The 26,225-nt window shown below is 43.0% G+C and overlaps 1 protein-coding gene across 1 annotated transcript in view; it reads left to right on the top strand.

Moving 5' to 3' along the window:
- Nucleotides 1-393: 393 nt before the first annotated feature.
- The window catches only part of ANK3 (ankyrin 3), a 401,108-nt gene continuing 375,276 nt past the window's right edge, over nt 394-26,225 (top strand). The window contains exons 1-2 of the mRNA XM_081190769.1: nt 394-607; nt 24,340-24,378. Coding sequence (XP_081046895.1) covers nt 539-607; nt 24,340-24,378 — 108 coding nt within the window. The 5' untranslated portion in view covers nt 394-538. The remainder of the gene's footprint in view (nt 608-24,339; nt 24,379-26,225) is intronic.

Below are 26,225 nucleotides of genomic sequence, written 5' to 3' on the forward strand. Positions count from 1 at the left end.
AGGTGGACTTTTGACAGGATGAAACTGAACCCAGACCACCCATCCCAGAGAAGGGGTTGGTGGTGCCTTGCATCCAATAGTCAGTCAGGAGTAAGCCCGGCCACGGGCTCCTCCGCGCTCTTGTGCCAAAGCCAAAGAATCCTCCCCTTCGAGAGCGCTCCACGCGCCGGCTGCCAGCCCACCTGGGCGAACCCTTCACCTGGGCGCCGCGCGTGGCGTGGCGAGGCCGGGCCCCGCCTCCCGGTTTCTCGGGTGTGGGGGAGGGCGGGGCCAACGAGCTGGGAACTTGCGGCGGGTCTCTCCGCCCGCCCCCCCCCCGCCTTCCCAGGCTCCTGCCTTAACCTGTTGGCGGCCCCTGAGGGGAGAGAGCGGCGCGCGCGCGCTGAGGTAACCCGGCAGCGCGCTTGGAGAACTTCCTCGAGCGAAGTTGCGCGCAGCCCGTGAGGGAGCTCGGCCGAACTGGGCTCCTGCTCGCCTCTCCTTTGCTCCACGGGATAAAGAGGTGTGTCTGGGCGAGAGAGAGAGCGAGCCTTGCAACATGGCCTCCTCCTCTTCCTCCGCCTCCGCCGCCTTTTCACCAGGCGGGGATGCCCGAGAACTGGACCAGGTGAGCCACCGGGCGGCCCTTTTCCCCCTCTCCCCCCACCCTCCTGTTTCTTCGTGAGCTTTCCCTCTTCTGCGTCTCTCTCTCTCTGTCTGTCTGTCTCTTGCCGCCTTCCGGGAAGAAAAGCTGAAGCGCAGTGACCTTTCCGTGCTGCGCTCAGAGGAGCCGAGGGTTGACTCGAGGCGTTGGTCACACCTGAGGCGAGCGCGCTTCGGGCTACGAGCCTGTCGGGAGCCGCGCGGAAGCCCACGAGGCTTGCTTCTGAGGAGAGACGGGACTGCCGCGCGTGAGGCGGTTCGCGCCCTCATCCCGTTCGCGGCGGCGGGTCCTGCTTCCCATTGAGGAAGCAGCGTGAGGAGGGAAGCGGGTTCTCAGGTTTCCCCTGCATGAAAAAAATCCTGTCCTGCTGCGAGCTTGAAGGGTTTGAAGCAAGGAAACAAGCGAGGACTGGGATAGCATTATTTGTTTTCCTCTGAGGGACTCCAGGCGGCTTACAGACAAAAAGAAGAACCAGCTAAAAACATAAAAAGTCATTTTTTTAAAAAGCAGTTCACCACTGATAGAATTAAAGCTATATAAAATTTAGTTTTGGCTTAGCCTTAGCAGGGACTACTTTCTTTTAATTAGTATCCTTGTGCTGCACAAATAAAATTAAGAGCAAGAGTTAATGGCTTAATTGACAAGAGATCCAAATCTATGAGTTGTATTAAACTAAGTTTTACTCCGAGTAAGCCCATTAATAAACATGGCTAAGTGAAGTCTGTTAATTTCAACAGATCTATTCTGAGTAATATTCAACTGTGTTAAGTGATCCAAATTCTTAAGAGAGTGTATTCTGGAAGTGTCTTGCTGGGTCATCCTAAAGTCCATTTAATCCAGTGTTTGTTTTGGAGCAGGTTCTCTTCACTGTTAAGCAGATGCTAGGCTACCTACCGGAAATAGGCTGGAGGTCCACATTGGCGGTCTATATTCTGTCAATCTCTGTGTTAGAAGTTTTGTGCTCCTTATAACATAATAGTGGGTGTAGTTCTCTTTGAACCTGTTGGCTCTGTGTCAGATGCAATCGCACCTGTAGCTTCAGGTAATCCTTGTCAACAGCATCGCTTGCCTGGGAGGTAAAGACACTACTAACTGAAGAGAGCATGGTGGCAAATCCAATAAGAACTTATTTGAAAGGAAATTACTTTGATCTCAGTTGGACATGCTTGCAAATAAACTTGCATATGATGGGACTGAGAAACTCATTGCTGCCTTGCTTGTGCTTGCAGTGTGCTTGAATGCATAAGGAAGCTGAAATGTTAGTGAATGGGTTTAGTAAATACAACAGGGATTTAACTTTGAATGTTGTTCAGTAATTTGTGTGGAACGGTCACAATATCAGAGGGCCTGTTAATGCTTCTGAGTGTTGTTTGACTGTCCCGACTGAGTTAAAATCTGGAGGCAAACTCTGAAGACTGGGTTAGCACGCCTGTCAAGTGACTCCTATGTTGTGCCTTGAACCGAATCAGTTTCAGCTTTCAGGCAAGTCTTTCTGTTTAAGCAGAGAACATCCCTTGCACATTTTAGAACCCACAGTTGAATCTTTGGGACAAGAGGGGGATACCTTTCCTTTTAGTGAGGCGAACCTCACGCACAAACCGCTTTGTCTGTGGCCTGGATATAGTCCAATTGCTTTTGACCTGGGACTTGAAGGGACCATCTTGCAAAAATACAGTGTAATAGAGGCATCCTTTGAATTAGTTCAAACAGAATGATAATGAAGCCAGTTTTTAGTATGTGGCATAGATGTGCACCAAGTGGGAAAATCCACTTCTTGGGAATTAGCAGTGAATAAATTTAAAGCTAAATGGACAAGATTTCTTGCACTGGTATTGGAAGCTCACTAGTTTGAACTGTGTTTTGTATTAGTATTCCAAAGAAACCAGTCGCCCTGCCAGTGTGCGGGCCGCTCTACTTTTTGTGGGTATTGCTTGTGTATAACAAATGACTTAATACCTGGTGAAAGAATATAACAATGTTTTTGTTTCCAATATGTACTTTTCCTTCCTCTTCACTTCAGGTTGGCTATCAAACTTTATGGTGTGGTTTGAGCTCACTCTGAGGTAGAAGGTCATACATATGACCAAAATAGTATGAAAGCACAATGGCTGCAATCCTAACATTGCATATCTCTGGATCCAACTTACTCACTATTCCCCTTCAATGATTTATTGATTTTTTAAAAATGATAATTTGTAGGAAAAAAGTGGTATGCAGCATATTAAAAGTAGAAGTATAGAATACCCAAAAAAAATATGCACAAATCTGAAGGGCATACAAAATGAGAATGAAAGGCAATGTTGTTACTCCTCAAAGACTTGTCTAAATAAATGTTTTTAACAGTAACAAAAAAGGGAAAAACACACACACATCACATGCCACACATGTCAGAAGGGAGTATGCGCCATAATGTGGGTGCCATCGCAGTGAATGTGCTGCTCCAAGTAGTTGTCCAATGAACCTTGGAGGTGAGTGGCACCAGCAGGAAGGCCTTTACCAGTGACCTCAGTGACTGAATAGGACGTATGGAAGAAGGCAGTTTCTTAAACAGTCAGGCTCTATGTTGTTTAAAGCTTTGTATACAAATGACAAAATCTTGAGCTTTGTTTGGCAGCAAATTGTCAACCAGTTATGCCTTTAGTGAAACAATGTACCAGTTTGGATGATATCTGTGAAGTTTAATCCCCAAGCCCTACACATAGACTTGGGGGGGCTGACCACGCCTCCACCACCTACTTGGGGATGACCCATCCCATCAAGGTGACCTTCACACATAGAATCCTTTGTGTGTAGGTCAAAGTCAGATGGCAGACTCCTGGATTGCATGATGTTGGTCCATGTACATGGGATTGTACATACATAGGCTCCATTTGGATGGGGTACCCTGGTATAGATGGTAGAGGCAGGTGAGCATGCTAGCTTCACATATAAGGTTGGAGCAGAGTTCTGAAGTATTGTGTAAACCCAACTGATACATGTATATGTTACTATTACAATAGCTGATGGCCCCAGTAATGCAAAGGATCTAGCACTGGCCTATAATAATGCAAACATTTTCACATGAGGCTTAAAATGGCTCGCCATTGTAAAAGAATATATTGCAATGCAGCACATTTTTATTTCTCCTCTGCAGTCTATATCAGGTTGACAAAAATATTTGTTGCAAATAATGCTTTTTAAGAGTTGCGTGAAGCCATTGTCAAGGAAATTTCTACCTATCCTTTGCCACCTTATGCTTACATAACTCAGTTCTTCTTCAGCTATCATTGAAATACCACTGTCTTTTGGTCTACTGTGCGCTGAAACCCATTCAATATATCTTAAGGTTCATTTTGCATAAGGCCTCGTTTTATTAGGTTGTTCTACTGCTAGACAAGCTACTGTTGAATAGTTCCTGCTTTTTGAACTGTTCTGTAATTACACGATTTGGGTCTCAAGGGTAAGACACAAAATATAATGTACTTATACACTGCTTGTGGTGCTAAACAAAACCTTTCCCATTAAGAAGAAGAAAGAAAAGATTTGGATATGTGATAAAGCATATTGTGTTGGCTTGTTGCCCAGAAGCTCTAGGGTGTCTTTCAGTTGAAACTGTAAGATTAGCTTCAAATTCAATCAGCGACAAATGAATTTTACTTTCAGTTTCTTTACGAAGTTTTTTAATAGCTATAACATCCCATGTGTATGGGGTGGGGTAGTTGCAGCCATTTGCTAATGTATAAATTAATTGCATCAGTCCTACAGGAGCATATCCAAGTACCTCATTGCAGTAGCAGAAGTTAGCATGATTCCCACTAATTCAATGGGGCATTCTCCCTCACTTCTCCTCCTATGTGTTGCCCATGACTCCCCCAAATCTGCTGGGGGAAAGGGTTGGGGAAACCCCCAGACACTGGTGGAGGAAGGGGAGTGCGGGGAGAGCTCACCGTCCCCCAGCAGTGCAATCCCGGTGGGGTGCCATCGCAGCTGCCCTCCCCCCGCACTGGGTGCCATGCCCCCGCAGGTGGTGTGCCCTGCCCCCAGGACATGCACCATGCCCCTGCGGGCGGCGCACCAGTCCTGCCCCCACCTGCTCTCTGCCCCCCCGGTGCCGGAGCATGAAGCTCCATCATGGCTCCTAACATAGTATGTCGTGGTGGGGAGGGCATTGGTAGATTGTTCTGTCAGGGAAGCAGAAATGCTTGCGCTGATGGAACTGTTCTCTTACAGAACACAGTGCAACTCATAGCATTGGTGTATAAAGCAAAGTGGTCAAGGAGCATTTAATTAAGTAGCAGCTAAGCCAGCAGGTGTGGGAAGAACACAGATTTGGCGCTGTAGTCCTTTGCACTTTGTATACATGGAAGGCAAAATCCACCTCTCTAGTACTGAGCATTCGAGTAAAGCTCTATTCTCTCATACGTTATAATAAAAGGTAAAGGTAAAGGTACCCCTGCCCGTACGGGCCAGTTGTGTCCGACTCTAGGGTTGTGTGCTCATCTCGCTCAAGAGGCCGGGAGCCGGCGCCGTCCGAAGACACTTCCGGGTCACGTGGCCAGCATGACGAAGCTGCTCTGGCGAGCCAGCACCAGCGCAGCACACGGAAACGCCGTTTACCTTCCCGCTATAAAGTGGTCCCTATTTATCTACTTGCACTTAAGAGTGCTTTCGAACTGCTAGGTGGGCAGGAGCTGGGACCGAACGACGGGAGCTTACCCCGCCGCGGGGATTCGAACCGCCAACCTTGCGATCAGCAAGTCCTGGGCACCGAGGTTTTACCCACAGCGCCACCCGCGTCCCTCTTTAACGTTATAATAGTTCTCTTTAAACATGTGCATCAGTAAGTAAGTAATTAAGTAAGTAAGTAAGTAAAGCACTGTAATAGTGGTTGCACACACATCCTGGGAGCCTGTGAGTTTAAATGTGGCTATTGATACAATGGACGTCTTAGAAACTTGGCTAAATCCAAATGTCATTGGCCGAATGACAGTGGAGCCCTATAATACCAGTAGTAAAGGAACAGCAGTGTGGTTGTGTTTGAAGAACATTTTGTGGTGTAAGGACACAAATAGTATGATGCATTTTGAATAGGATCTATTTGTCTTGTAGAAATTAGTGGGGAAGCTCCTGTTTGTTGGAATACATTGCTGGAGCCACTGAATCAAAGTACCTGCTACTCTTTATTATCTAAATGACATATAAATTGGTAAAGCCCTTCCAAGATAAGCAACTTAACAAGGGATCAGGATTTTGATCCTCTCACTTCAAAAGTCCCAAGACTACAAGAACCCAGTCATAGCTGTGTAATTTGAAAATCCATTTAAGACACTGAACAAAATGGTTCTTGGTTAGAGTATATCCAGTTAAATCAACGAGTCTACTCTAAGTGTGAGTTAGTTGTATATTACCCATTTACACACCTGCAATTTTCATCATAGCACCCACCACTCCATTTGAGTGAATTATTGTGTGTAGCTTGGGCTTATTACTGCACCTTTTAAAATAACTGGTTTTCACTTAAAAAACACCCACCCACCATACATTCAAAAATAAAAGTCACACTTTTGGAACATTTCATAAAAGCAACTCCAGGAAAAGAGCACTTAAATTTTCATGTTCCCTAGATCAGTGTTTCATCATCATCATTTTCTTTGTATGCCACCTTCACACAGTTAAAACAATGCTCAAGGTGGCTTACAATATGAAAAGATTTATATAATTACAAACATAGTAAAGTAGTCATAAAAATAAAACACATCAAAAACTACATAACCAAACTGAACATTTTCCACATAAAAAGATACAAGAAATTAATATCAATAACAGCAGCAAAAACTAGCAACAAAACTTCCCCCAAAATACCCCATTCCCTGCAGTCCTTAGGAAGCCTGTCAGTCCCACCCCCCCCCCCCGGCCAGGTGGAGAGAGGCAGGAGCAGGACCACCAGGCTCTCAGCCTTTTTCTGACTGTGACCCCCTTCCAACCTTGATTCCTTCCTGTGCCCCCCCCCCATGGACGTAGCCAAGGGGGGCAGCTGCCTTCCATAAGTAAAAATCAATACATAACTGAGGCTCTGCCCCCAGCCACTCTGGGCAGCTTACAACATATATAAAACCACAACAAAACACCAAACATTAAGAAACAGAATGTCCTATACAGGCAACAAACAAACCAATAAATCAATAGAAACCAATAATAACAATAATAAGAGTTTACACTTATACCCAAATTAAAATAACCACAAAGCCCAACTAAACATTTAACCAACCCCAACCCAACAAAAACAAACCAGAGGAACCAAAATTAGAACTGTTTAAAACGTTGTAAAACATTTTTGGCAGTTGCCCCAACCCAAGAGTTGTTTCAGTAATGTCCCTCTGGCCTCCCAGCAGCCTCTTTTATCTGTTCAAGGTGTGCCTGGGCCCCACCCCTAGGCTAGGTGGAAATAGGCCTTGCAGCAGTGAGGGGTCTTCCTTTCAGCACTCACAGCAGCAGCAATGTCCCTCCAGCCTCCTAGGAGCTTTTTAGGTGCAGGTAAATGCTGCACCTAGACTAGGATTATTTTCCCTTGCACTTAAATTATTTTCAACTAAGTAATGTTATGCTTCTGTAACTTTCTTAATTAACAGGAGAATCAAAGCAATCCCCTCTTGCAAGATACACACAGTTTTGCATTTTAAGTGTATGCAGAACATTTTTCCTCCTTAATTTTTGAAAGATATCTTTTGTTCCGGTCTACTGTGTCTTTGGAGTCAAATCTTGAATGACTTTACTAGGGAGATTCACGAGAGAATATACAGCCACTTGTTTTGCAAAGGGAAGGCATTTTTTTTTTTTTTTGCATTTTTAGCTAGAGACCCCCTTTAGATTTGGTGAGGTGGGTTGAGTATTGAAGCTAAGGCTAATTGAAAACAGATGAGGGAGAGGCACTGCACATTTTTTAGGACCCAACAAGTGCCTGCACAACTTTGCTTGCTGTGCCTTGGGAGCTAAGCTGAACTTAGTGCCAATGTGCATGTAGAGAAGAGGGTGAGCAAACTGAGGTAGAGCTTGAAGAGGCTTAAAATGTTGAATATGATGTTTAGAGTTTTATTATTGTCACAGTTTTGCTTTTCAATCTGGGATGGTGCAATAAGAAATAGAGGTGCACACTTGTATAGATCTCCCCATCTATAATCTTGCCCCAAGCGATTCCCAGACTTAAGGCTGATTCATATAGCAAGGTGGTGATGAAATAAGGCAGCCACAAACTGACTGGTTTGGTAGCGAGCATAAGAATCATGGAAGTTACTAGCAATATATTCTGGGGGGTTGGGTAACTTGGTTCACTGTAGCTTTCTATATCTTAACACAAAGGCACATAATGAACTGTGAAAACCACTGTAGCTAACACAATGGCAGCATACACCCCCCCCCCCCGCTTATGGCCAAAACAGCCCTGTGTGGTAGATTAGGCTGAAAGACGATGGATGGCTCAAAGTGAACATGGTCTTCGCAGTTCTAGCTTGGCAGTCAATAACTACTGCACCACGCCATCTCTAATTCCAGAAGTAGGATATCCTGTAGTTCAGTCCATATCTCTTAGTATTGTGTATAACCACTGAAGCACCATTAGCAAGGCTCCTCATATCTTAACCTTGGGATATTATCTGGGAATTCCACAAATTACCCTTTGTTTTGCAAATTTAATGAACACATTGCATGCCCTTAGGGCTAGAATATCTTTATACATTAAGCAGACTTATTTAATGTGCATTAAAATTTACGGGCTGCCTTTTTTTTTTGCCACAGAGGCCTTCGAAGTGGCTGACAGTTTCAATAGTAATAAAACAGCTCATTAAAAGCAATTTACAGAAACATGAACGCAACAGCAGTAATTGTATTTCGTTTGCAGAAGAGAAGACCCAGCCTTCTGAAGGTCTCATTGAACAAGAAGGTGGTCTCCTAAAGATCATGTAAAAGCTGTTGATGGAACAGTCTGCCTTGGGAGGTTGTGGACTCTCCTTCCTTGGAGGTTTTTAAGCAGAGGTTGGATGGCCATCTGTCATGGATGCTTTAGCTGGGATTTCTGCATTTCAGGGAGTTGGAGTAAATGACCCTTAGGGTCTCTTCCAGCTCTGCATTTCTATGGTTCTATATGCTGACACTGGAAAAGCCCTGTTTTTATAGTAGAGGATAACTTCGCCTCAGGCAGTATCTCTTCGGTAGGATATTAACTTGCAGAGTATAGCTGTTCCACATTCTCTGCAGTCTGCACAAGGCAGTCTTCAGGAGCAGCCTCCTGTGGAGTGTAAGAGTAGTCAAACTGAGAAGTGACCAGAGGAAACATGTTAATGGAAAGTAGTCTCTTCCCTTAAGTATGCATATGGTGCACCATATTTATGCATCTAATGTATATTCATGTGGCCGAGTTTATTCAATAGACATTTTAAGAGTCAGCAGGTCAGGGGTGTGTCCTTTTTAACCTCCATTCCCAGCAGCTCTTTAGAACATTTGACCTTAGTTACTTGAACTAAAGTCAATCGAAGCACTAATAGGAAACTAAGGGAAGTCATATGACTTCCTGGCAGACAAAAGTAAACTTGGGACACCTGCGGCTGTTGTCATCTCATCGCTTGCTCACCACTTCAAGCGCATAGATGAATTTGGCGCTCGAGCATGACAGCCATGAAAAGCTTTCTGTCTGAAAGACATAGAGAACGGATTGGAAAATGTTTAAACCTGAGGCTGCTATATTGGATGACTAGAGGTCCCCCCCCCATTTGCTCTGGTATTATCTAAGATTATGACTTTCCTTTTGTTCTTGCTATGGCACCTGTTGCTGATGTAAGTACAATAATCTCGGTTGCACCGTTCGCTAGGTACTTTGATCAGAGCATATGTCATGATTTACTGTATTTTTTTAAAATCATATTTATTAAAGTTTCCAAAACACAAAAAATAGAAATACAAAGAAAAAAGAAAGATAAAAAACACTTAAAACCTTACTTTCATTGCCAACTTTCTGGGACTCCCCCATCCCCCTCCCAACTGTCATTAATTTGGTTCTACAAGCTCTTACTCCCAATTTAAAGCTTAATTTGTTTAACCCACTATTCAATTTAAATTATACACTCATTCCGCCATCCCTCATCATTAACAGAAAAAAAGTTTTTTTCCCCCAAAGTCCACCCCAGTTTCCTTCCACGAATTCCCTTTTTTAATAAACACGTCCAATCAAAATAAAGTGATATACAAGAAGATATAAAAAGATATAGAAAATAAAGGATATAAAAAGATTCAAAAAATAGTTGCACAGCCTTTGGATTCCAAATCTCCCCCCCCCCTTCCCCAGTTTGAATTCCCCATATCCGTCAGTCTGTCTATTGTCAGCCTGGAGATCTCAAGTCCATGGTCAATTTTTTCCCCAGTTCCACCTTGCCGGTTTTTTTTTTTTAAATTTTTTTTAATGATATTTAACTTGAAAGAGGCCCCCAGAGGGCCTTTAGTTTCCTTGGTCTTTATAGCTCCCCCCTTGTTCTTTCCAGGTCGTAATCAGTCCTTTGTTCTTTTTTCTCACTTTCCCAGATTTCTTGTCCTGTTCCGCTGCTAAAACGTTCTAATTCAGAAATTTGGTACCTCTACAGAGGTTGTTGTTGTTCAGGAACAAAAACTTACGTCCAGTCCCTTCCTTTCTTCAATAGAAAATTCTATTGTCTCCTTTAATATAAACACCTCTGTAGACAAAATACTGTTTCGGTTTTGCAGCTTTCCCAGGAGATAACAAGTCCTGTACGATTCCAAGAGTATTTTTCCACTTACGATCGTTCTTGTAATGTCCCGAAACCCCTCTAGGGGGATTGTAGTAACTTTGTTTCCTCTGATCCAAAAGTCAAATTGTTATTCCTTATTTTCAACAGTTTATATCCAAATTGTAGCAAATTGTAGCAAAATTAACCAGCAAAGTCCTCATGGCAAAGTCCTCTTTATATTTTCCAGCTTTGACAGCTACTTTGACAGCTGTCAAAGTCTCCGTCTCTCTCCACCAGGCTCTCTCACAAATCGCCCCGGTTCCCTGGGGGGGGGGGGGTTACATTTTCATTCTCACCCTCCACTCTTCTCCTCCAGCACAGTTCTTATAATTTCCCATCGTGGAATTAATAATTTTTAAGCAAAAATACGCTTCTCTCTTGACCTTGGTTACCGAATCCTTGTTTTAGAATGTTTACAATAGGGGGGACTGACTCCCTTTTTGGATCTCCCCCGCTCGTGCCGATTCCGAAAAAAAATTCTTTTTTTCTCCTTTTAAACCCGATTTCCAAATTACTCACGGGTTGTTGTTTATAGTCCGAATTTTCAATAGAAGAAGTCAGCGCTCTCCGTCGAATGGCATGCGGCTTCGCTCGGCAGGGAAAGCAGAGGACTCACAGCACCACGCCACTCCCCGGCACCCGTTCCGTAGCCTTTAAAAAGGCTCCTTCACGAGCCGGGAGGGCGCTAACGGTGCCAGCTGAGTCACCCATGTCCACGGGCTCCGTGCCCGTGGTTTTTAAGGGTCCCCGCGCCGCCGGCGCAGTAGGACCCAGCCCCTGCCGAGCAGACTCCCTCCGGAGCTCGGAGGGAGTCCGCCATTCGGCGATGGCGCCAACCCGGAAGTCTGTCATGATTTACTGTAAAAGGTACTGGAGGTTTGGATTGAAAAGTATTGAAGGTTTTGCACTACTGGAAACTGAAACCTCTTTTTTGTTTTTTAACCTTGCTGTTTTTATTCATAAAATTTCAAGAACACCTCTACATATTTGGTCATCAGCATTATAATAATTTCAAAGTAAGTTACCCTGTATTGGATTTTCCTGTGCCAGAATAGGTGTGTGTTTGAGCATGCTTTTGTCTGTTGTTCAGAATGGTTTACTAGTATATGAGATGCAAATATCCACAGAGCTAACTATGCTTAAAATAAGGTAGGCTCATACAGTCTGCTGTGTTTTAGTAACGGCTCCATTGTTATCTGGTTAGATTTAGAAATGCAGTAAGCCAAATGACCCATGAAAACGAAATCCTTTACTGCTAAATGGAGAGGAAACGAATGCATTTCAAAACTTACAATCCTGTGCGTATCTACTCAGATGTAAGTCCCATTGTGTTTAGTGAGACTTATTCCAGGTAAATCTATAGCAGCTCTTGTCAAAAGCAGTGCGGCCAGGCAATTTTAGACCCTGGATTTAATGGTCTTAGATGTCTTGTGTGTGTGTTCTGTTGTGAAGCACACAATTAACATCTCCCCCCCCCACCTTCAAACAATTTCATGCTTTACAACTGCTTCTACATCCTTGATATATTAGAAGAAAAAAAGTGTTTATCAACCCTGAAAAAAGGAGCACTCTGAGCACATGCACTTTTGCATTTTAAACTCTGATCATACCATCATTATAACTACAAGAATAAAATTGAGTTTGTGTTTGCTGCCCTAATGTTGGTGCCCTGCTGCACATATTCCCTGAGTTGGTGAGGTTTGTTTGATAGCAACAAGAAACTAACCTTTTAATGTAATCAACCCAGTCTTGTGGAATACTGCCGTTGTTGCTTATACCCCGCCCATCTCACTGAGTTGCCCCAGCCACTCTGGGCGGCTTCCAACACATATAAAAACACAATAAAACATCGAACATTAAAAACTTCCCTGTATCAATAGAGATTTGGCATAGATCTTCTGTTTCAACTTCTAAATGCCTGCTGAAGATTCTTCAACTCCGTCAGACTCCTGCAGGCAATGAAGACAATATCTTTCCATAATAATTAGCTGATTTCTGGTTTTAAAGTTTTATATGCTTTCATGTAAAACTGTTGTAAACCATTCTGGGTTTTTGTTTAATGAATAGTGGTATATAAATACTTGTAATAAATAATAAACAAATACACTTTGAAGAAGCACCATTTTGCTGTAAAAACAAGATGATTTAATATTTTAAAGTTTTTTTAAAAAAATACAAAGAGCATCTGTAACCATGTTCACGCTTGGCTGGCTATAACATCTTTTAAAAATGAGAAGAAAGGATGCTGTGGTGATCAGCATCAGCTGCAGTTGTCTCCCTCCATGTCCATAATGGCCCAAGTGTTGGCCAAAAATGGTTCCTCTCTTCCTTCCTTTTTTTTACAATTTGCAGAGTGTTTCGGGCAGGACTGAAGCACCCATGAAACTTGGAGGGGAAGGGGAAAGAGAATTTTCTCCAAGATATTTGGAGAATGGATAGGGCGAAGGCTGACATTTGCTTTAACCATGCGAGGTTGCAGAGGGATTTTTTTCCTTTCCCTTTCAAAACAAATGCCCGGCACCACTCAAAAGCAGTACAAAGCCCTCTCTGTCTCCATAGCTGCCACTTCCTAATGGGTATGGAGTGACGCAATGCAATGTGACGTGTTCCTGCCATGCCACCCCAGGAAGTGTCTATTGGCTGCTTCCCACTGGCCCATATTCTTCAATGGTTTTGGAACAACACAACATGATGTTTTAAAGTAGAAGAAATAGAAGAGAACCCTCTACCACCACATTTACCTAAGGTAAGCAGTGTCCCTGTCCAAATATTTAAGAGAAAACTATTTCCTCTGCTCCCTGTGAGAGATAGCAAGAATGTTGCATCCTGTTTTTGCATGTGTGATACTTTGTGAAAACAGAGGTGGATTTTGGCCTAGCGTTGGTAAAAAGGGCCTGCCTGGGTGGGTGAACAAAATTTCCTTCAGGCTGAATGCAAAGAGAGGAGAAGAAAAGAGGTTGCTGGCTTGGTGGCCTAACCTGACAAGCTAGGCCGTCCTACATAAAACCTGATAACTCCCATTGGCTCCTGCCAAAGGGCATTATAGCTGCAGACAGTCCTTACCTTAAAAATTCACTGTGAGGGGAACAGGCCAGTGTAGCTAACCACTATACCTCACAAACCCTGCTTTTTTGTTAACCAATACTTGTCTGTAAGAGTTTTTTGAAAATTAGCTATACAGTGGTACCTCGGGTTACATACGCTTCAGGTTACATATGCTTCAGGTTACAGACTCCACTAACCCAGAAATAGTGCCTCGGGTTAAGAACTTTGCTTCAGGATGAGAACAGAAATCGGGCGGCAGCGGCACGGCAGCAGTGGGAGGGCCCATTAGCTAAAGTGGTGCTTCAGGTTAAGAACAATTTCAGGTTAAGAACAGACCTCCGGAACGAATTAAGTACGTAACCAGAGGTACCACTGTAGATTGTTTTGACGCGTCCCCACCACCTACAGAAGACACTACAGAATTCTATCTTAAATGCATACCCTCCAACATTTCATTGATGATAATAATAATATAATAATAATAATTTCATTATTTATACCCTGCCTATCTGTTTGGGTTGCCCCAGCCACTCTGGGTGGCTTCCAACACACATAAAAATATACAACAAATTAAACATTAAAAAAACTTCCCTATACAAGGCTGCCTTCAGATGTCTTTAACGGTTCTGTAGGGAAAATAGGGATGTCCCAGGATCCAGTCAGGGACTGGGACAACTTCTGTAAACCTTGGACTGTTAATGGAAAATAGGGACACTTGATCTGTAAATGTGAGCTTTCTCTTCTGTGTAAACTCACTTGCTCTCTGAACGCTTCAAGCAGTATGATATTGGGGTGGACCAGTGAGGAGGTGCATATGCAGAGGGCCATCATGAAAGAACGGAGGGGGCAACATGATGAAAGCTCACTGCCAAAAATAATCAGTTCTTCTACCCTTCCTTCCATATGCTCATCAGCTGTTTTGATCGCAGCCTTCAACCCTCTTTGCTCCTTTCAACTCCGTGGTAGCTATCATTCAATATGCTATCTCTCGCCAAAAGCTGAAGAGAAGCAGAACTTTCTATTAATTGCTCCACACACATGCAGCTGAAGTGAAGGTGGCTCAACCATTTTCCACTGTAAAGAACAATAAGTTCAACCTCCCAGGGCAGAAACCTAATGTTACCCAATCCCCTCTGTCCCTGAATTCCTCCCTAAAGTTTTTGGGGAATCTGGGCTAGCTTCCTCTTGATTGGTTTACACAGGGTGTAGATGATGCACCCCAGAGGATCAGATTTGATGATTTGACTGCTAGTTGCTGATTCACATTCTCCTTAAGCTCCATTCCATCAATATTAATTGAAATAACCTTTCTGAGAACTATAGTAGTGCAATATGTGTAAAATATCAGTAGATGGTGCTGTAGTCCTTTACATATTTGTACAAAAGCACAACAGGAACAGAGGATGTTCACATGGGGGAAAAATGGGATCCTTGTATTTTTCCACCCTTCTGGCTTCTTGAGCACTCCTGAATATTTGCCATCAGATTATTCAAATTTAATTGCATCCTGCTTTCTGCGTGTGCATGAACCAAGGTGAAAAAAACTGGTGGAGGTGATTAACATTGACAAGCCCCCCCCCCACTTTTCAAATGGCTTCTGTGTCCCTAATCCTCAGAAATTGTAGATAATATAGGAATAAGCACTATATCATGGGTTTTCAAAGCCTGTCAGTGGGTTTTCCAAAGACTAAGTGCAATTCTCTAATTTCTAAATGTATGCAAACATGCCAGTTACTTTCAATCTCATACTGCGAAAGGGAAAAAACCCCTGAGGTGGAGTACATTTTTGCAAAAACTCTTGAAAGTTCAAAACATCTGAAAGATCTTGGCATAAAAACTGCACAATGCATTCAAGACCAGCATATCCAGATTGGGCAAGTATAGGTCAGGGAAACTTTTGTGGCTCATTAGAGAACTCCACCACCTACTTCTTGGATGCTTAGATTTTTAAAACATAGCTTTAATTTAAAATGCAAGTGAGCAGGTAACAAAATGCATAGGCACAGCAGCAAAAGGTCTTGGCTTAAATGGTCTTGGGTTTAAATGTCAGGTGCACTCTGGCCACTTGCACATGCAAGGCAAAACATGCTTGTTTAATAAGCCAGGATATGAAACAGAAGAAGATGCCTTCACCCCGGTATGGTTCCCCTTTATCACATACATAGCCCAACGAGACAACAACAAGAATCTGCCAACAGCATACAAATCAATATGGCTAAGCTAACCTGACCCAAAAATCCAACCCCCCTACCACAAACAAATCTAACTAAAGCCAACCAAAGCCAACCAACCACCCCTAGGCCACACCTACCTCTCTCACCACCAAGGAAATACAAGCAGCGAATAGAAAGAGAACCCACACAAGTGATGCTGACACAAAACCCCACACATACACGAAATAGAGGAATAGTGGGATTACCACCCTATCCCACTCCATGCACCCTCTCCACCCTCCCCCTCTTTTCTTCACAACCTAATACTGCGTGCAACACCAATGTCTCACAACATACGAAACTGATCTGTAGAAAACACAACTTGAAAAAACAGACAATGAACATTATTTTTGTAAACTAAGAAATCTTTAATTATTATTTTTTTAAAGCAAGGATATGCACAAGTATCATGTGGGAGCTCCTTTGAAGCCACTTCACTCCTCCCTTCATGTGAGCAGCTGAAGAAGCCAGCTTTGATTTATGGCTTCGTATCCTGGCTTGTTCAGCTGCTCATGCTGGCTTCGCATTACGTGCAAGGATGTCCTCAGAGTTGGCTGGACTAACCAGCTTCAGCCTAACTTGCACTCTTACTAGGCTAGTGATCCTTCTCACGGAAGAAGGGAGTGCAATGTATAGCTTTCATATCCATCATGCACATAATATTTGTGAGGTAGGCACTCCATGTGAAGGCCCACTTTGCATACGTACTACTCCCAAAAGGTGGGGTTTGTTTCTTAAAGGGGAATTTGTATGAATCTTGTAAATGCATGGGCCTCCATGTCACATTATGTCAGTGTGTGTCTGCTTCTTCACCACACAGAGAGTATTGTGAGCTGGCTTTGGTATGCAAAGCTATGGATGTTCAAACCTACGGTCTGTATGCCTGCTTTGCTCACTCATTAATGTTATTAGTGTATATTTAGTTATGCACAGTGAAAGCTCCTAAGGGTTTGTGCTTCACTCATGTTTCAAAATATGCGACAGATGCACAGTTAGGTGAACTTCCCGTTGTTCCCCACAACTTCTGGAAACTCCTTTCCCTGGGCCATGCCATAGGATGTGTGCCTCAGTTTAACATAGTTCTGGTGGTTACAATCTGTCTGTAGCTCCTTTAGCTACATTTTTAAAAAGTTCTCGGTTTATGTAGACAGCAGTTCTAAATTTGCATTGGTTCATTCATTCACTCAGCTATCCATTCTTATAGCTAGAGATTATCACCACCCTGCAAAGTAAGTGGCAAGCCTAGATGTGGGTGTGCTTCAGTCTGAAGTTTGTGCCTTGATATCTGAACTTGGAGCAACTTGGAGAAATGTGGCTATGGAGTTTGAATGTTCCGATTTAGCTTTACATTTCATATGAATGGGGATAAACCACTAGCAGATTTCTCTTCTCTTTGGCTGCTTGGGAAAGGCAAGAGGCAGTTCACTGTACAGCAGTGTCACAAGACCACATCGTTTGCCTCATGGATTGAAATTTCACCCTGATAGATAAAATCATAGGAGGTGATGAGATGCCACAAACTGTATCTCATCCCTCTTGTTCAAGCTCCAGAACAGATGATTTAGATGAAACTCTTAACCTGTGAATTAAAAGGTGACTTCTGGCAGCTCCATAATCTAAGCTGAAAGTGTTGCATCCACCCTGTAACATCAAAAAGAGAGGGAAGGAGGAAGGGAGGGAGCCTTCCTGTCATAGGCATTTGAATGCCTCTGGGAAGTGCAGCTGGTACCAGATTTCCTATCCTTGCCCAGAGGAACATATCAAAGTCATGCCAATGTGACTACAGTAGATAAAACAACAAGGGGGTTAGGATGAAGAAGACACATACGTTTTATTTCATTTCATTTTCGCAGCAAGCCTGCTCTGGAGGTTTCCTAGTTGTAGTCAGTTCAGATGGTGCCTGTTCCTTTCCAAGGCTGAGCTCTGGCTGGGAAATGGTTCTTCAAGTTTGAAGTGGAAAGTGGTTTTAATCACGGAGCTGAATTATCTGCCCACCTATACTGAGAATTGTTTTGCACTTTTAAGAAAAGTTTCCTTTTCAAAATGGATTGTTAAGTGTGCATGTGGCACTTCTAAAAATGAGAAGGGGAGGGAGCTATCCTAAAGCTTGAGAGAGCGGAAAGGGCAAGAGAGTGACAAACCAGCATAAGATTCTCTCTATGTCTGACGCATGCATAGACCCTGACAGCTTATTTGGTTTAGTCGCCTTGCCACCAAAGAGCTAATTTTCACATTATTTTGTTTTGTTGACATATATATTTCTGCAGGCCACTTTGTTGTTCATCAATGTTATAAATGGCAGGTGATTTTTGCCTCTGACCAGTAATGTGGATGATACCTTAACACTGTCCACCTCTCTTATTTTGCAAAATTGCCTTAAATGCCAATTTTCTTTGCATTTCATTTGCCTCAAGGTTGGCCAAAGGCCTGAAGCATCACGCAGCTTTTGAGCTGAGAAACAGAAAACGTTTTGAATTTAGGCATATGAATATTTTCCAGTTGTATTTCATTTTAATTTTTGCTCTCTTCCCATAGAGCTCAGAATGCAGCATTTCATAGAAATTTTGGGACATACAGAATTCATTCCGCTGTGCTAAGTTGTTATGTCTGTCTGTGTTCAATCAAAACATAGGAACTCTGGTTTAATATAGAAGTGAGATATTTTTTCTGTTTGCTTTTATTTTACATAAAAGTGGTACTTAGCATTCCAGTGACTTTGTTTTTTGTGGTTGTTTACTTCAGAAATTGGGATTTGTAAAAAGCAAATGTGTACATCCAGTTGTCATTTTTTTTTAATCTTTTATAAATGATACATGAAATATTTTGGTTTCCAGACATCCTCTCTTTAACTTCCTGTTGCCATGGTCACTCATTAGTATTCCATGGAGGCCTGGTTGCCATGGAAAAATGTGTAGTTGTACAGTGTTTCCATGGTTACTCTCCACCATTATGTACCTTTGGTATATCAACTAGCAGTTCTGTTTGGGTAAGCCTGAAATATTACAGAAGTATTTAAAGCTACTGGTAATTCAGATCTCATGCCCAATCTGCAGCTTGAATATTTATCTGTAGAAGGGCAATGGAGCCATTTTGGATTGCAAATGCCATATTAAAATGAATGCTTTTGAGAAATTATTTCACAGCTGCAACTCAGCCTTTATTTTTTGTGCAGGTTTGAATTCATATTTTGAAGAATTTTCACACGTTTTGCAGGAGCACCACATTTTGAACCCCTTTTGAGTGTATTTAGGCTATTTTAACCCCCCCTTTTTTCTTTTTTTTTGCTATTCCGTGTGTGGATTGTGTGAGAAGGTGTTTGGTGTTTCTAGTATCATTCGTGATTTCATAGAAATCGGAGAAGCCATCTGGTGACTCGTTGCTTTTTGCAGGTTTCACAATAAAAGTGCACAGACCTTCTTTCTTCAATCAGCCAGGCCCATAATCCTGAGGGGTGGAGGTGGGTGAGCAGCTTTTACCTGAAGATTCATTCAGAGACGCTGTGGGGAACAGCTCTCCCTACCTCACATGGTTATTTATCAGGAGCATCAACATTTCCCCTGACAATTCTAGAAGTGGATTTAGAGCAGCATGACTGGTTCCCCCCCACTGGGTGCCAAATTGAATGGGGCACCTCAGGGTGTCACAACTGTGGCGTAGTACACAGTCAGAATGGAAGGAGAGAGGCGGAGGCCACCAAATTTTCACCTTGCACAGGAGGTACTGAAATTTCAAAGACCAAAGTCTGCCCCTGCAAATTCTCTACTGAAACTTTTTCAGTTTGACAAAGATAGCCTTCTGAGGGTCACACGCCCATGGGGTGAGGTGGGGGGAAGTGGATGGAACAACAGATGTGATTCACACCTTTTGCATAGTGGGCTACATTCCAAGCATGCAAAAGCCAGCCAGCCAGCCTTCTTTGTGCTCCATTCAGGCATGCAACTATCGCCCAGTCTCAAATCTTCCATTCTTGGGCAAGGTGATTGAGCGAGTGGTTGCTGAACAACTCCAGACACGCCTGGAGGATGCGGACCATTTGGATCCCTTCCAGTCGGGATTCAGGCCTCATCATGGGACTGAAACTGCCTTGGTTGCACTGGTTGATGATCTCCGGCGAGTTAGGACAAAGGTGAGAGCTGTTTCCTAGTTCTGCTGGATCTCTTAGCAGCCTTTGATACAATCGACCATAACATCCTTCTGAACTGTCTAGAGGGGCTGGGAGCTGGAGGCACTGTTATACAGTGGTTTCGCTCCTTCCTCCTGGGCTGTGTTCAGAAAGTGTGTGGGGGGGTGAGTGTTCAGACCCCTGGGCCCTCACTTGTGGTTCCGTCCTCTCCCCCATGCTTTTTAACATCTATATGAAGCCACTGGGAGAGATCATCAGGGGGTTTGGACTGGTGTCCATCAATATGCAGATGATACCCAGCTCTACCTCTCTTTCAGATCAGAACCAGTGAAGGCGGTGAAGGTCCTGTGTGAGTGCCTGGAGGCGGTTGGAGGATGGATGGCGGCTAATGGATTGAGGTTGAATCCTGACAAGACAGAAGTACTGTTTTTGGGGGACAGGGGGCGGGCTGGTGTGGAGGACTCCCTGGTCCTGAATGGGGTAACTGTGCCCCTGAAGGACCAGGTGTGCAGCCTGGGAGTCATTTTGGACTGGAGAGTTGGCCTGGCCTGGGAGAGTCCCCAGGGCCAGATAGAGAGGACCGGAGGGTCACATTCAGTCTTGGGGCCTGCAGTTCCCCACCCCTGATATAGGTAGTCAACCTTTGAACCTCTATACACCTTTTCAACCATTATATAAGAAAGGTGTACCTGCCAAAATTCCTTCATCTATAAAACTATCAAATGTATGGGAGACCTAATATTGAAAGGGTGGGCAGTGTCTTATATAAACAACTCAATGGGCCTATGTACATGTTCTGCATGACAGAGGCACTCTTTTTTTAAGTGAAGAGTTTTGTAGCTGTTGGTCAACGCTGCTATCTTTATGATGGGGTGTATACAAGGAAACTCTTCTAACCAAATATTGTTGAGTATATGTTTTTGCAATTGCGCCATGAAAGTATTCAAGGGCAGTTTGGTTAACTTCTTCCTTGATAAAGTGAATAGATGCTCCCTGCTCCCTAAACACTGGTCACCCTTGCAGGTGAGGCATTCCCACATGACCAAGAAGTACAGAATCATAGAATTGGAAGAGACCCTGAGTGTCTTCTAGTCCAACTCCCTACAACACAGGAAACTCAACACATAGTTTCCCATCCAATTTGAAACCATGACGGACCCTGCTTAGCTTTGCAGATGTGCTAGCAGTTTTATTGCTGCACCACTCTGCCTTAGCTTCAAAGATTGCCAGGTGGGCATGGGAATGGCTGGTACCCGTGAGTACCCCCCCCAAAAAAAACCACAGCAGTGATTAGGGATTTGCTGGTACCACCTGTGAGCTGGTTATCAGACTATTAGTTATAGACCTGCATATTGCAAAGTAAGAATTGCTTCCAGGTAATTGTAAAGGGAAGCTTGTACAAAAACTGGTACTCCTCCCCTTTCTTTTGAACCACAAATTACTAGTGTGGCTGCGAAGAGTTGCCTCCAGTATGCTCAGGATTGCTTGTACTTGGCCTCTCATCATTTGTGTCATTTGGGAGTAGCGGTGACTAAATAGGCTTGATTAGCATTTATACAGGAATAATCTATTACTTCCTCACAATTAAAGCCAAATAGTTTTTCGTCTTGACTGATGGTTCTCTTTATGAAGAGAGAATGTAAATGACTGTTCTGTTTGAACATTTGCGAAATTTAAAATACGACATTTCAAGCTTTGTGTTAATTTGGAGGCTAGGGTGTCCATTGAGTAACATTCCTATTAAGAAAAAAACATATGAAAAGACCAAAGATGACAATTGAGATCTTATGGAGTCATGCATTACTCCTGCTTTGAGTTAAGGGACAGAACATACAGGCCAATCTTGCAGCTTGCAACTCTGCAGGGACAAGTAGCAACTGCTCCCAGTGAGCACATGATTGGGCCAACATGGGGGAGATGGAAATACAAAAACTGCACATTCAGGCTTCATCAAGCCGCTGTATTCCAGTAGTGGTACATGGTGGGTACATCCTGGAGAGAATCTCTTTCTCTTTCATAGCCTTAAAGAGCTAATAGTCTTTTAAAGTTGGGAGGAAAAATGGAGCTTCCTTGTACAGCCTCGTGGTCTAAAGCTGGAGAAAATAGTGGCACGAGTGAGTCTTTCTTGAACTAGAAAACTGATCCAGAATTCATTTGTACGGCTAATGTTAAGTGGGAAAATATTTGGGGAAAGCATTGCAGAACCATGGCTTGTCCCTGCTGAAAACGGCTTCATAAGCAAGCCCACAACCACCCCTACCCCTACCAAAGAGACTCCTACACTGTGGGTCTATGACATCACAAAGGGCCAGCTATTCAAAGCTGAGTTGGCCACAGCTCTTATAGCCAGTCCTTGCCTGTGGCTGAGACTGAGGGGCAGAGGACCAGATCTTTGTTAACTCATTTCTCCTATATGTGGCTGTTGTGACATCCTCAGACCATTGATGCTGGCACTTCCCATGGTGAGTGGCATTTTGAGTATATAAAACTGCCTTATACTTAGGTCACATGATTGATCTGCCCTGGCAGCAGTAATTCAGGGCTTTCAGTGTGGAAGCTTGGGACCTTATGCATATAACGCATGTATACTCTCCTGCTGACTTGCATTTTCTAACACCCACTTTAACCTCCCTCTGTAGGAAAGATGGTAGTAGTGGTGGGGTTTGGGGGGGCAGGGGGAGAGAAAGTAGGGATGTGGCAGAGTGAGGGGGCAGTGAGATCAGGGGAGCCCCAGGGTTGTGGCGGGAGCCCCACAGGTGTGCACACACCTCCAGGACCACTGTTGCCAACCTGGAGTTCCCATCATTGCTGCCACCTAACCCAACCCCACCCCTATCTTGATGAGTGCAGTGTGGTCGCTACGTGGAGGATGCCGTTGCCTCTGCCACAGCCATGACCCACCATTGGAAGTGAATTGTAGTCAGAGACCAAAGCAAGTCTCATGTATTAAAGATGTGCAGGCATGGGGTATCCTGTGAACTCGCATGAGCCAATGAAGGAAATGAAAGAGAGCTGCACTGGTTTGAGTAAGACCACTTCCCATTTTACCAGTGATTCCTCAAAGTCTTGGGAAGAGGTTTTGCCTACATCTTCTGTATATTATTCTTATCTGCACTTTGAATATCAAGACTTCATTTTTCATGTTTCTTGGTAGTTTGGGAGTCTTCCTTCCTTCCTTCACTGCAGAAAAAGTTGAATGAGTTCCGAATCCTTTTTTTGCCTTTCAGTAATATATGCTACAGCTTGCAATTTTGTGGTGCACTAGCACTTAAAGGAAAAGTTGGTTAGTCATTTGCAGTAACTTGTCTTTTTTTTTAAAAGATATTTATTAAAGTTTCAACATATTACAAAAATAAGCAAAAAAAGAAAGAAGAAATAAATAAAAAAATAAAAATAAAAATACAAAATAAAAACAATTGAAAAATAGTTGCAGATAGGTAGCCGTGTTGGTCTGCCATAGTCAAAATAAAAAAAATCCTTCCAGTAGCACCTTAAAGACCAACTAAGTTAGTTCTTGGTATGAGCTTTCGTGTGCATGCACACGAAAGCTCATACCAAGAACTAACTTAGTTGGTCTTTAAGGTGCTACTGGAAGGATTTTTTTTTAATTTTAATTAAAAAATAGATTAGTCTTTCCATGTCTTATCTTTCATTTGCTTGTTTCCCCAACCTCCTCACACCTCCCTTTTTGTATTCCAGTTCAAATTAGTTAGTTCAGCAAATCCTTTCCCTCTTTGATTTTATCTTAATCTCTTATCTTAAAATATAATAACTTTAAATTATCACCTGTTAACAATCCATTTTTACATATTCCTTTTAGCATTGCTGCTAAAAACCACTTAACTTCAATCCAACGTCATTCTAACATTCATTAATTTTGCAGTATTTCTGTAAATAGTCTTTAAATTTCTTCTAATCTTCTTCCACCGACTCTTCTCCCTGGTCTCGGATTCTGCCAGTCATTTCCACCAGTTCCATATAGTCCATTACCTTCATCTGCCATTCTTCCAGAGTGGGTAAATCTTGTGTCTTCCAATACTTTGCAATAAGTATTCTTGCTGCTGTTGTAGCATACATAAAGAAAGTTCTATCCTTCTTTAGCACCAATTGGCCAACCATGCCCAGGAGAAAGGCCTCTGGTTTCTTCAGAAAGGTATATTTAAATACCCTTTTCATTTCATTATAAATCATCTGCAGTAACTTGTCTGCACCGAAAGCCTGGGAAACATGGGTCCATCTTGGGACATGTATTTTATATGTAAGGTATCAATGTAGTTCATACAGAAACTTTAAGTTGACAGGAGCTGAGGAGGATCCAGCTCAAGATGATGATGGTGGTGATTAATTTATTACAATTTATTTAATTTATTATGAATTAATTTGCTATCTTCTTGCCTTGTATATGTGTTTGCTTAGGGCTTCATTAGATACTTTTTCCTGCTTGTTGCTATTTTCCATGTTAAACTGCATTTTTCTTCAGAAGCAAGATGTCTGTTGACTTAAGTTTGTTTACATTCTTTAAAAGTTCTATTTGTTTATTTTTAGGTTTATCACAGGCACCATCCTCCTCAAAGCTCTCGAAAGGTAGGCAAAAAATAAAAAGGAAAATATGCTTGTTACTGTCCTCTTTTAAGTGGCTGTTTTTTCTCTGCGTTCACATCTCAGTAGTATAGGTCGTGTTGTTGCTAAGTTGTTTAGTCGTTTAGTCATGCCCGACTCTTCGTGACCCCATGGACCAGAGCACACCAAGCACTCCTGTCATCCACTGCCTCCCGCAGTTTGGTCAACACCTGCCAGATGACCACAGAGTAAGTTGTGTGTAGAGATGATTGGATGGAGTATCAAAACATGTTAAAGCAACTTTTATATTCTTAAAACATTGGAATGATCATATTCTGCTTCTCTATTTGACAATAGTGTAATATGCTCTTTAAGTGTAGAATGGGGGAAAAAATCCCTTCCTTATATAGGACATGATCCAGGCAAAATAAAGCATGACTTGGGCCACGGATCTCAACTGAATAAAGTTGTGGTGTAGTGGTTAAGAGCGGTAGTCTCGTAATCTGAGGAACCGGGTTCGCGTCTCCGCTCCTCCACATGCAGCTGCTGGGTGACCTTGAGCCAGTCACACTTCTTTGAAGTCTCTAAGCCCCACTCACCTCACAGAGTGTTTGTTGTGGGGGAGGAAGGGAAAGGAGAATGTTAGCCGCTTTGAGACTCCTTAAAAAAGGAAGTGAAAGGCGGGATATCAAATCCAAACTCTTCTTCTTCCATGAGCAACTTTTCCATTGAAATTCAGTGGGACTAAAATGTGTTTTTAAAGAACTGTGTCCATTGTGTTGTACTTGTCATTTCCCACAACCCAAGCACATTGCAGTGTTTGTGGGAGGAATAAAAAAGGAACAAGGTTCAGGCTACTTGTTGGTTGGGGGAAGGGGTAGAATGGCCAAGAATACTGGTTTCTAACAAATAAATTTGACTGCCAGGCTGATGTGCCTTATTTGAGGCCTCCTGGCTAGAGAATATTGCTGAGCCACTACCCTTTGACTCAGTGGTTCAGTAGGGGACTCATCGTCTTATCTCTCCAGACATGCAGAAATTAAAGACTGCAAAATAAGATGAGGGACCTTTAACCAGCCAGCCAGCATCTCCAGGGAGGTGGAGTCTACCACACTCCATGTGTGGCTGGCCTGTGTAAGGTGTCAGTTGGCTGTAGCTCCCTGCAGAGAAAACATTTTCTGTTCCTCACTTAGCAGGGCCCCTTGGGCCTATCTGTTCTCTGCTTTGACAGGACACTCCCTACATCCCATGCAAGGCTTGAGCTGCCATGGAACTGGAAGGTCCTTATATTGAATGACTGCCTTCAATTACAGAATTGTTCCCATGGCTTGGGAACCCTTCCAATATTGTTGGCCTGCTACTCCCACCACCCCCAACCATTAGCCATGCTAGGGATTTGGAATCCCAAAAGATCTGGAGCACCACAGGTTCCTCATAACCAATTTAAAAGAATCGGTCTTAAAAGGTTGCTTCAGAAGAGAAGTGTTGTAGCTGATCGGAAAGAGTCCAACATGTTGACCTTTCATGGGCACTGCATCAAAATGGCTAATGCCTGAGGATAATATCAGTGATGCTCTGCTGTGTTTCTGCTTGAGATCCCACAAGTGCAGTTGATGCTCATGATGCTTCCATCCGAGAAGAAAGAAGTATATTTTCATCCATCCTTTCAGTCATCTTGGTCTTTAAACCTGTGGGAATCTTCAGTATATTGAGTTCTGATTTATTAACATGGTGTGTGTGTGTGTGTGTGTGTGTGTGTGTGTGTGTATTAAAAACTGATTGAAAACTATCACCAGGGATCAGTGTCATGCTTTTTAATAATCTTTTGAAATCCTGGCAAGACAAATTTCCTTGTTTTGCATTCAACAGCA

This window comes from Podarcis bocagei, assembly GCF_964188305.1.
Source record: "Podarcis bocagei genome assembly, chromosome: 4".
NCBI classification, from domain to species: domain Eukaryota; kingdom Metazoa; phylum Chordata; class Lepidosauria; order Squamata; family Lacertidae; genus Podarcis; species Podarcis bocagei.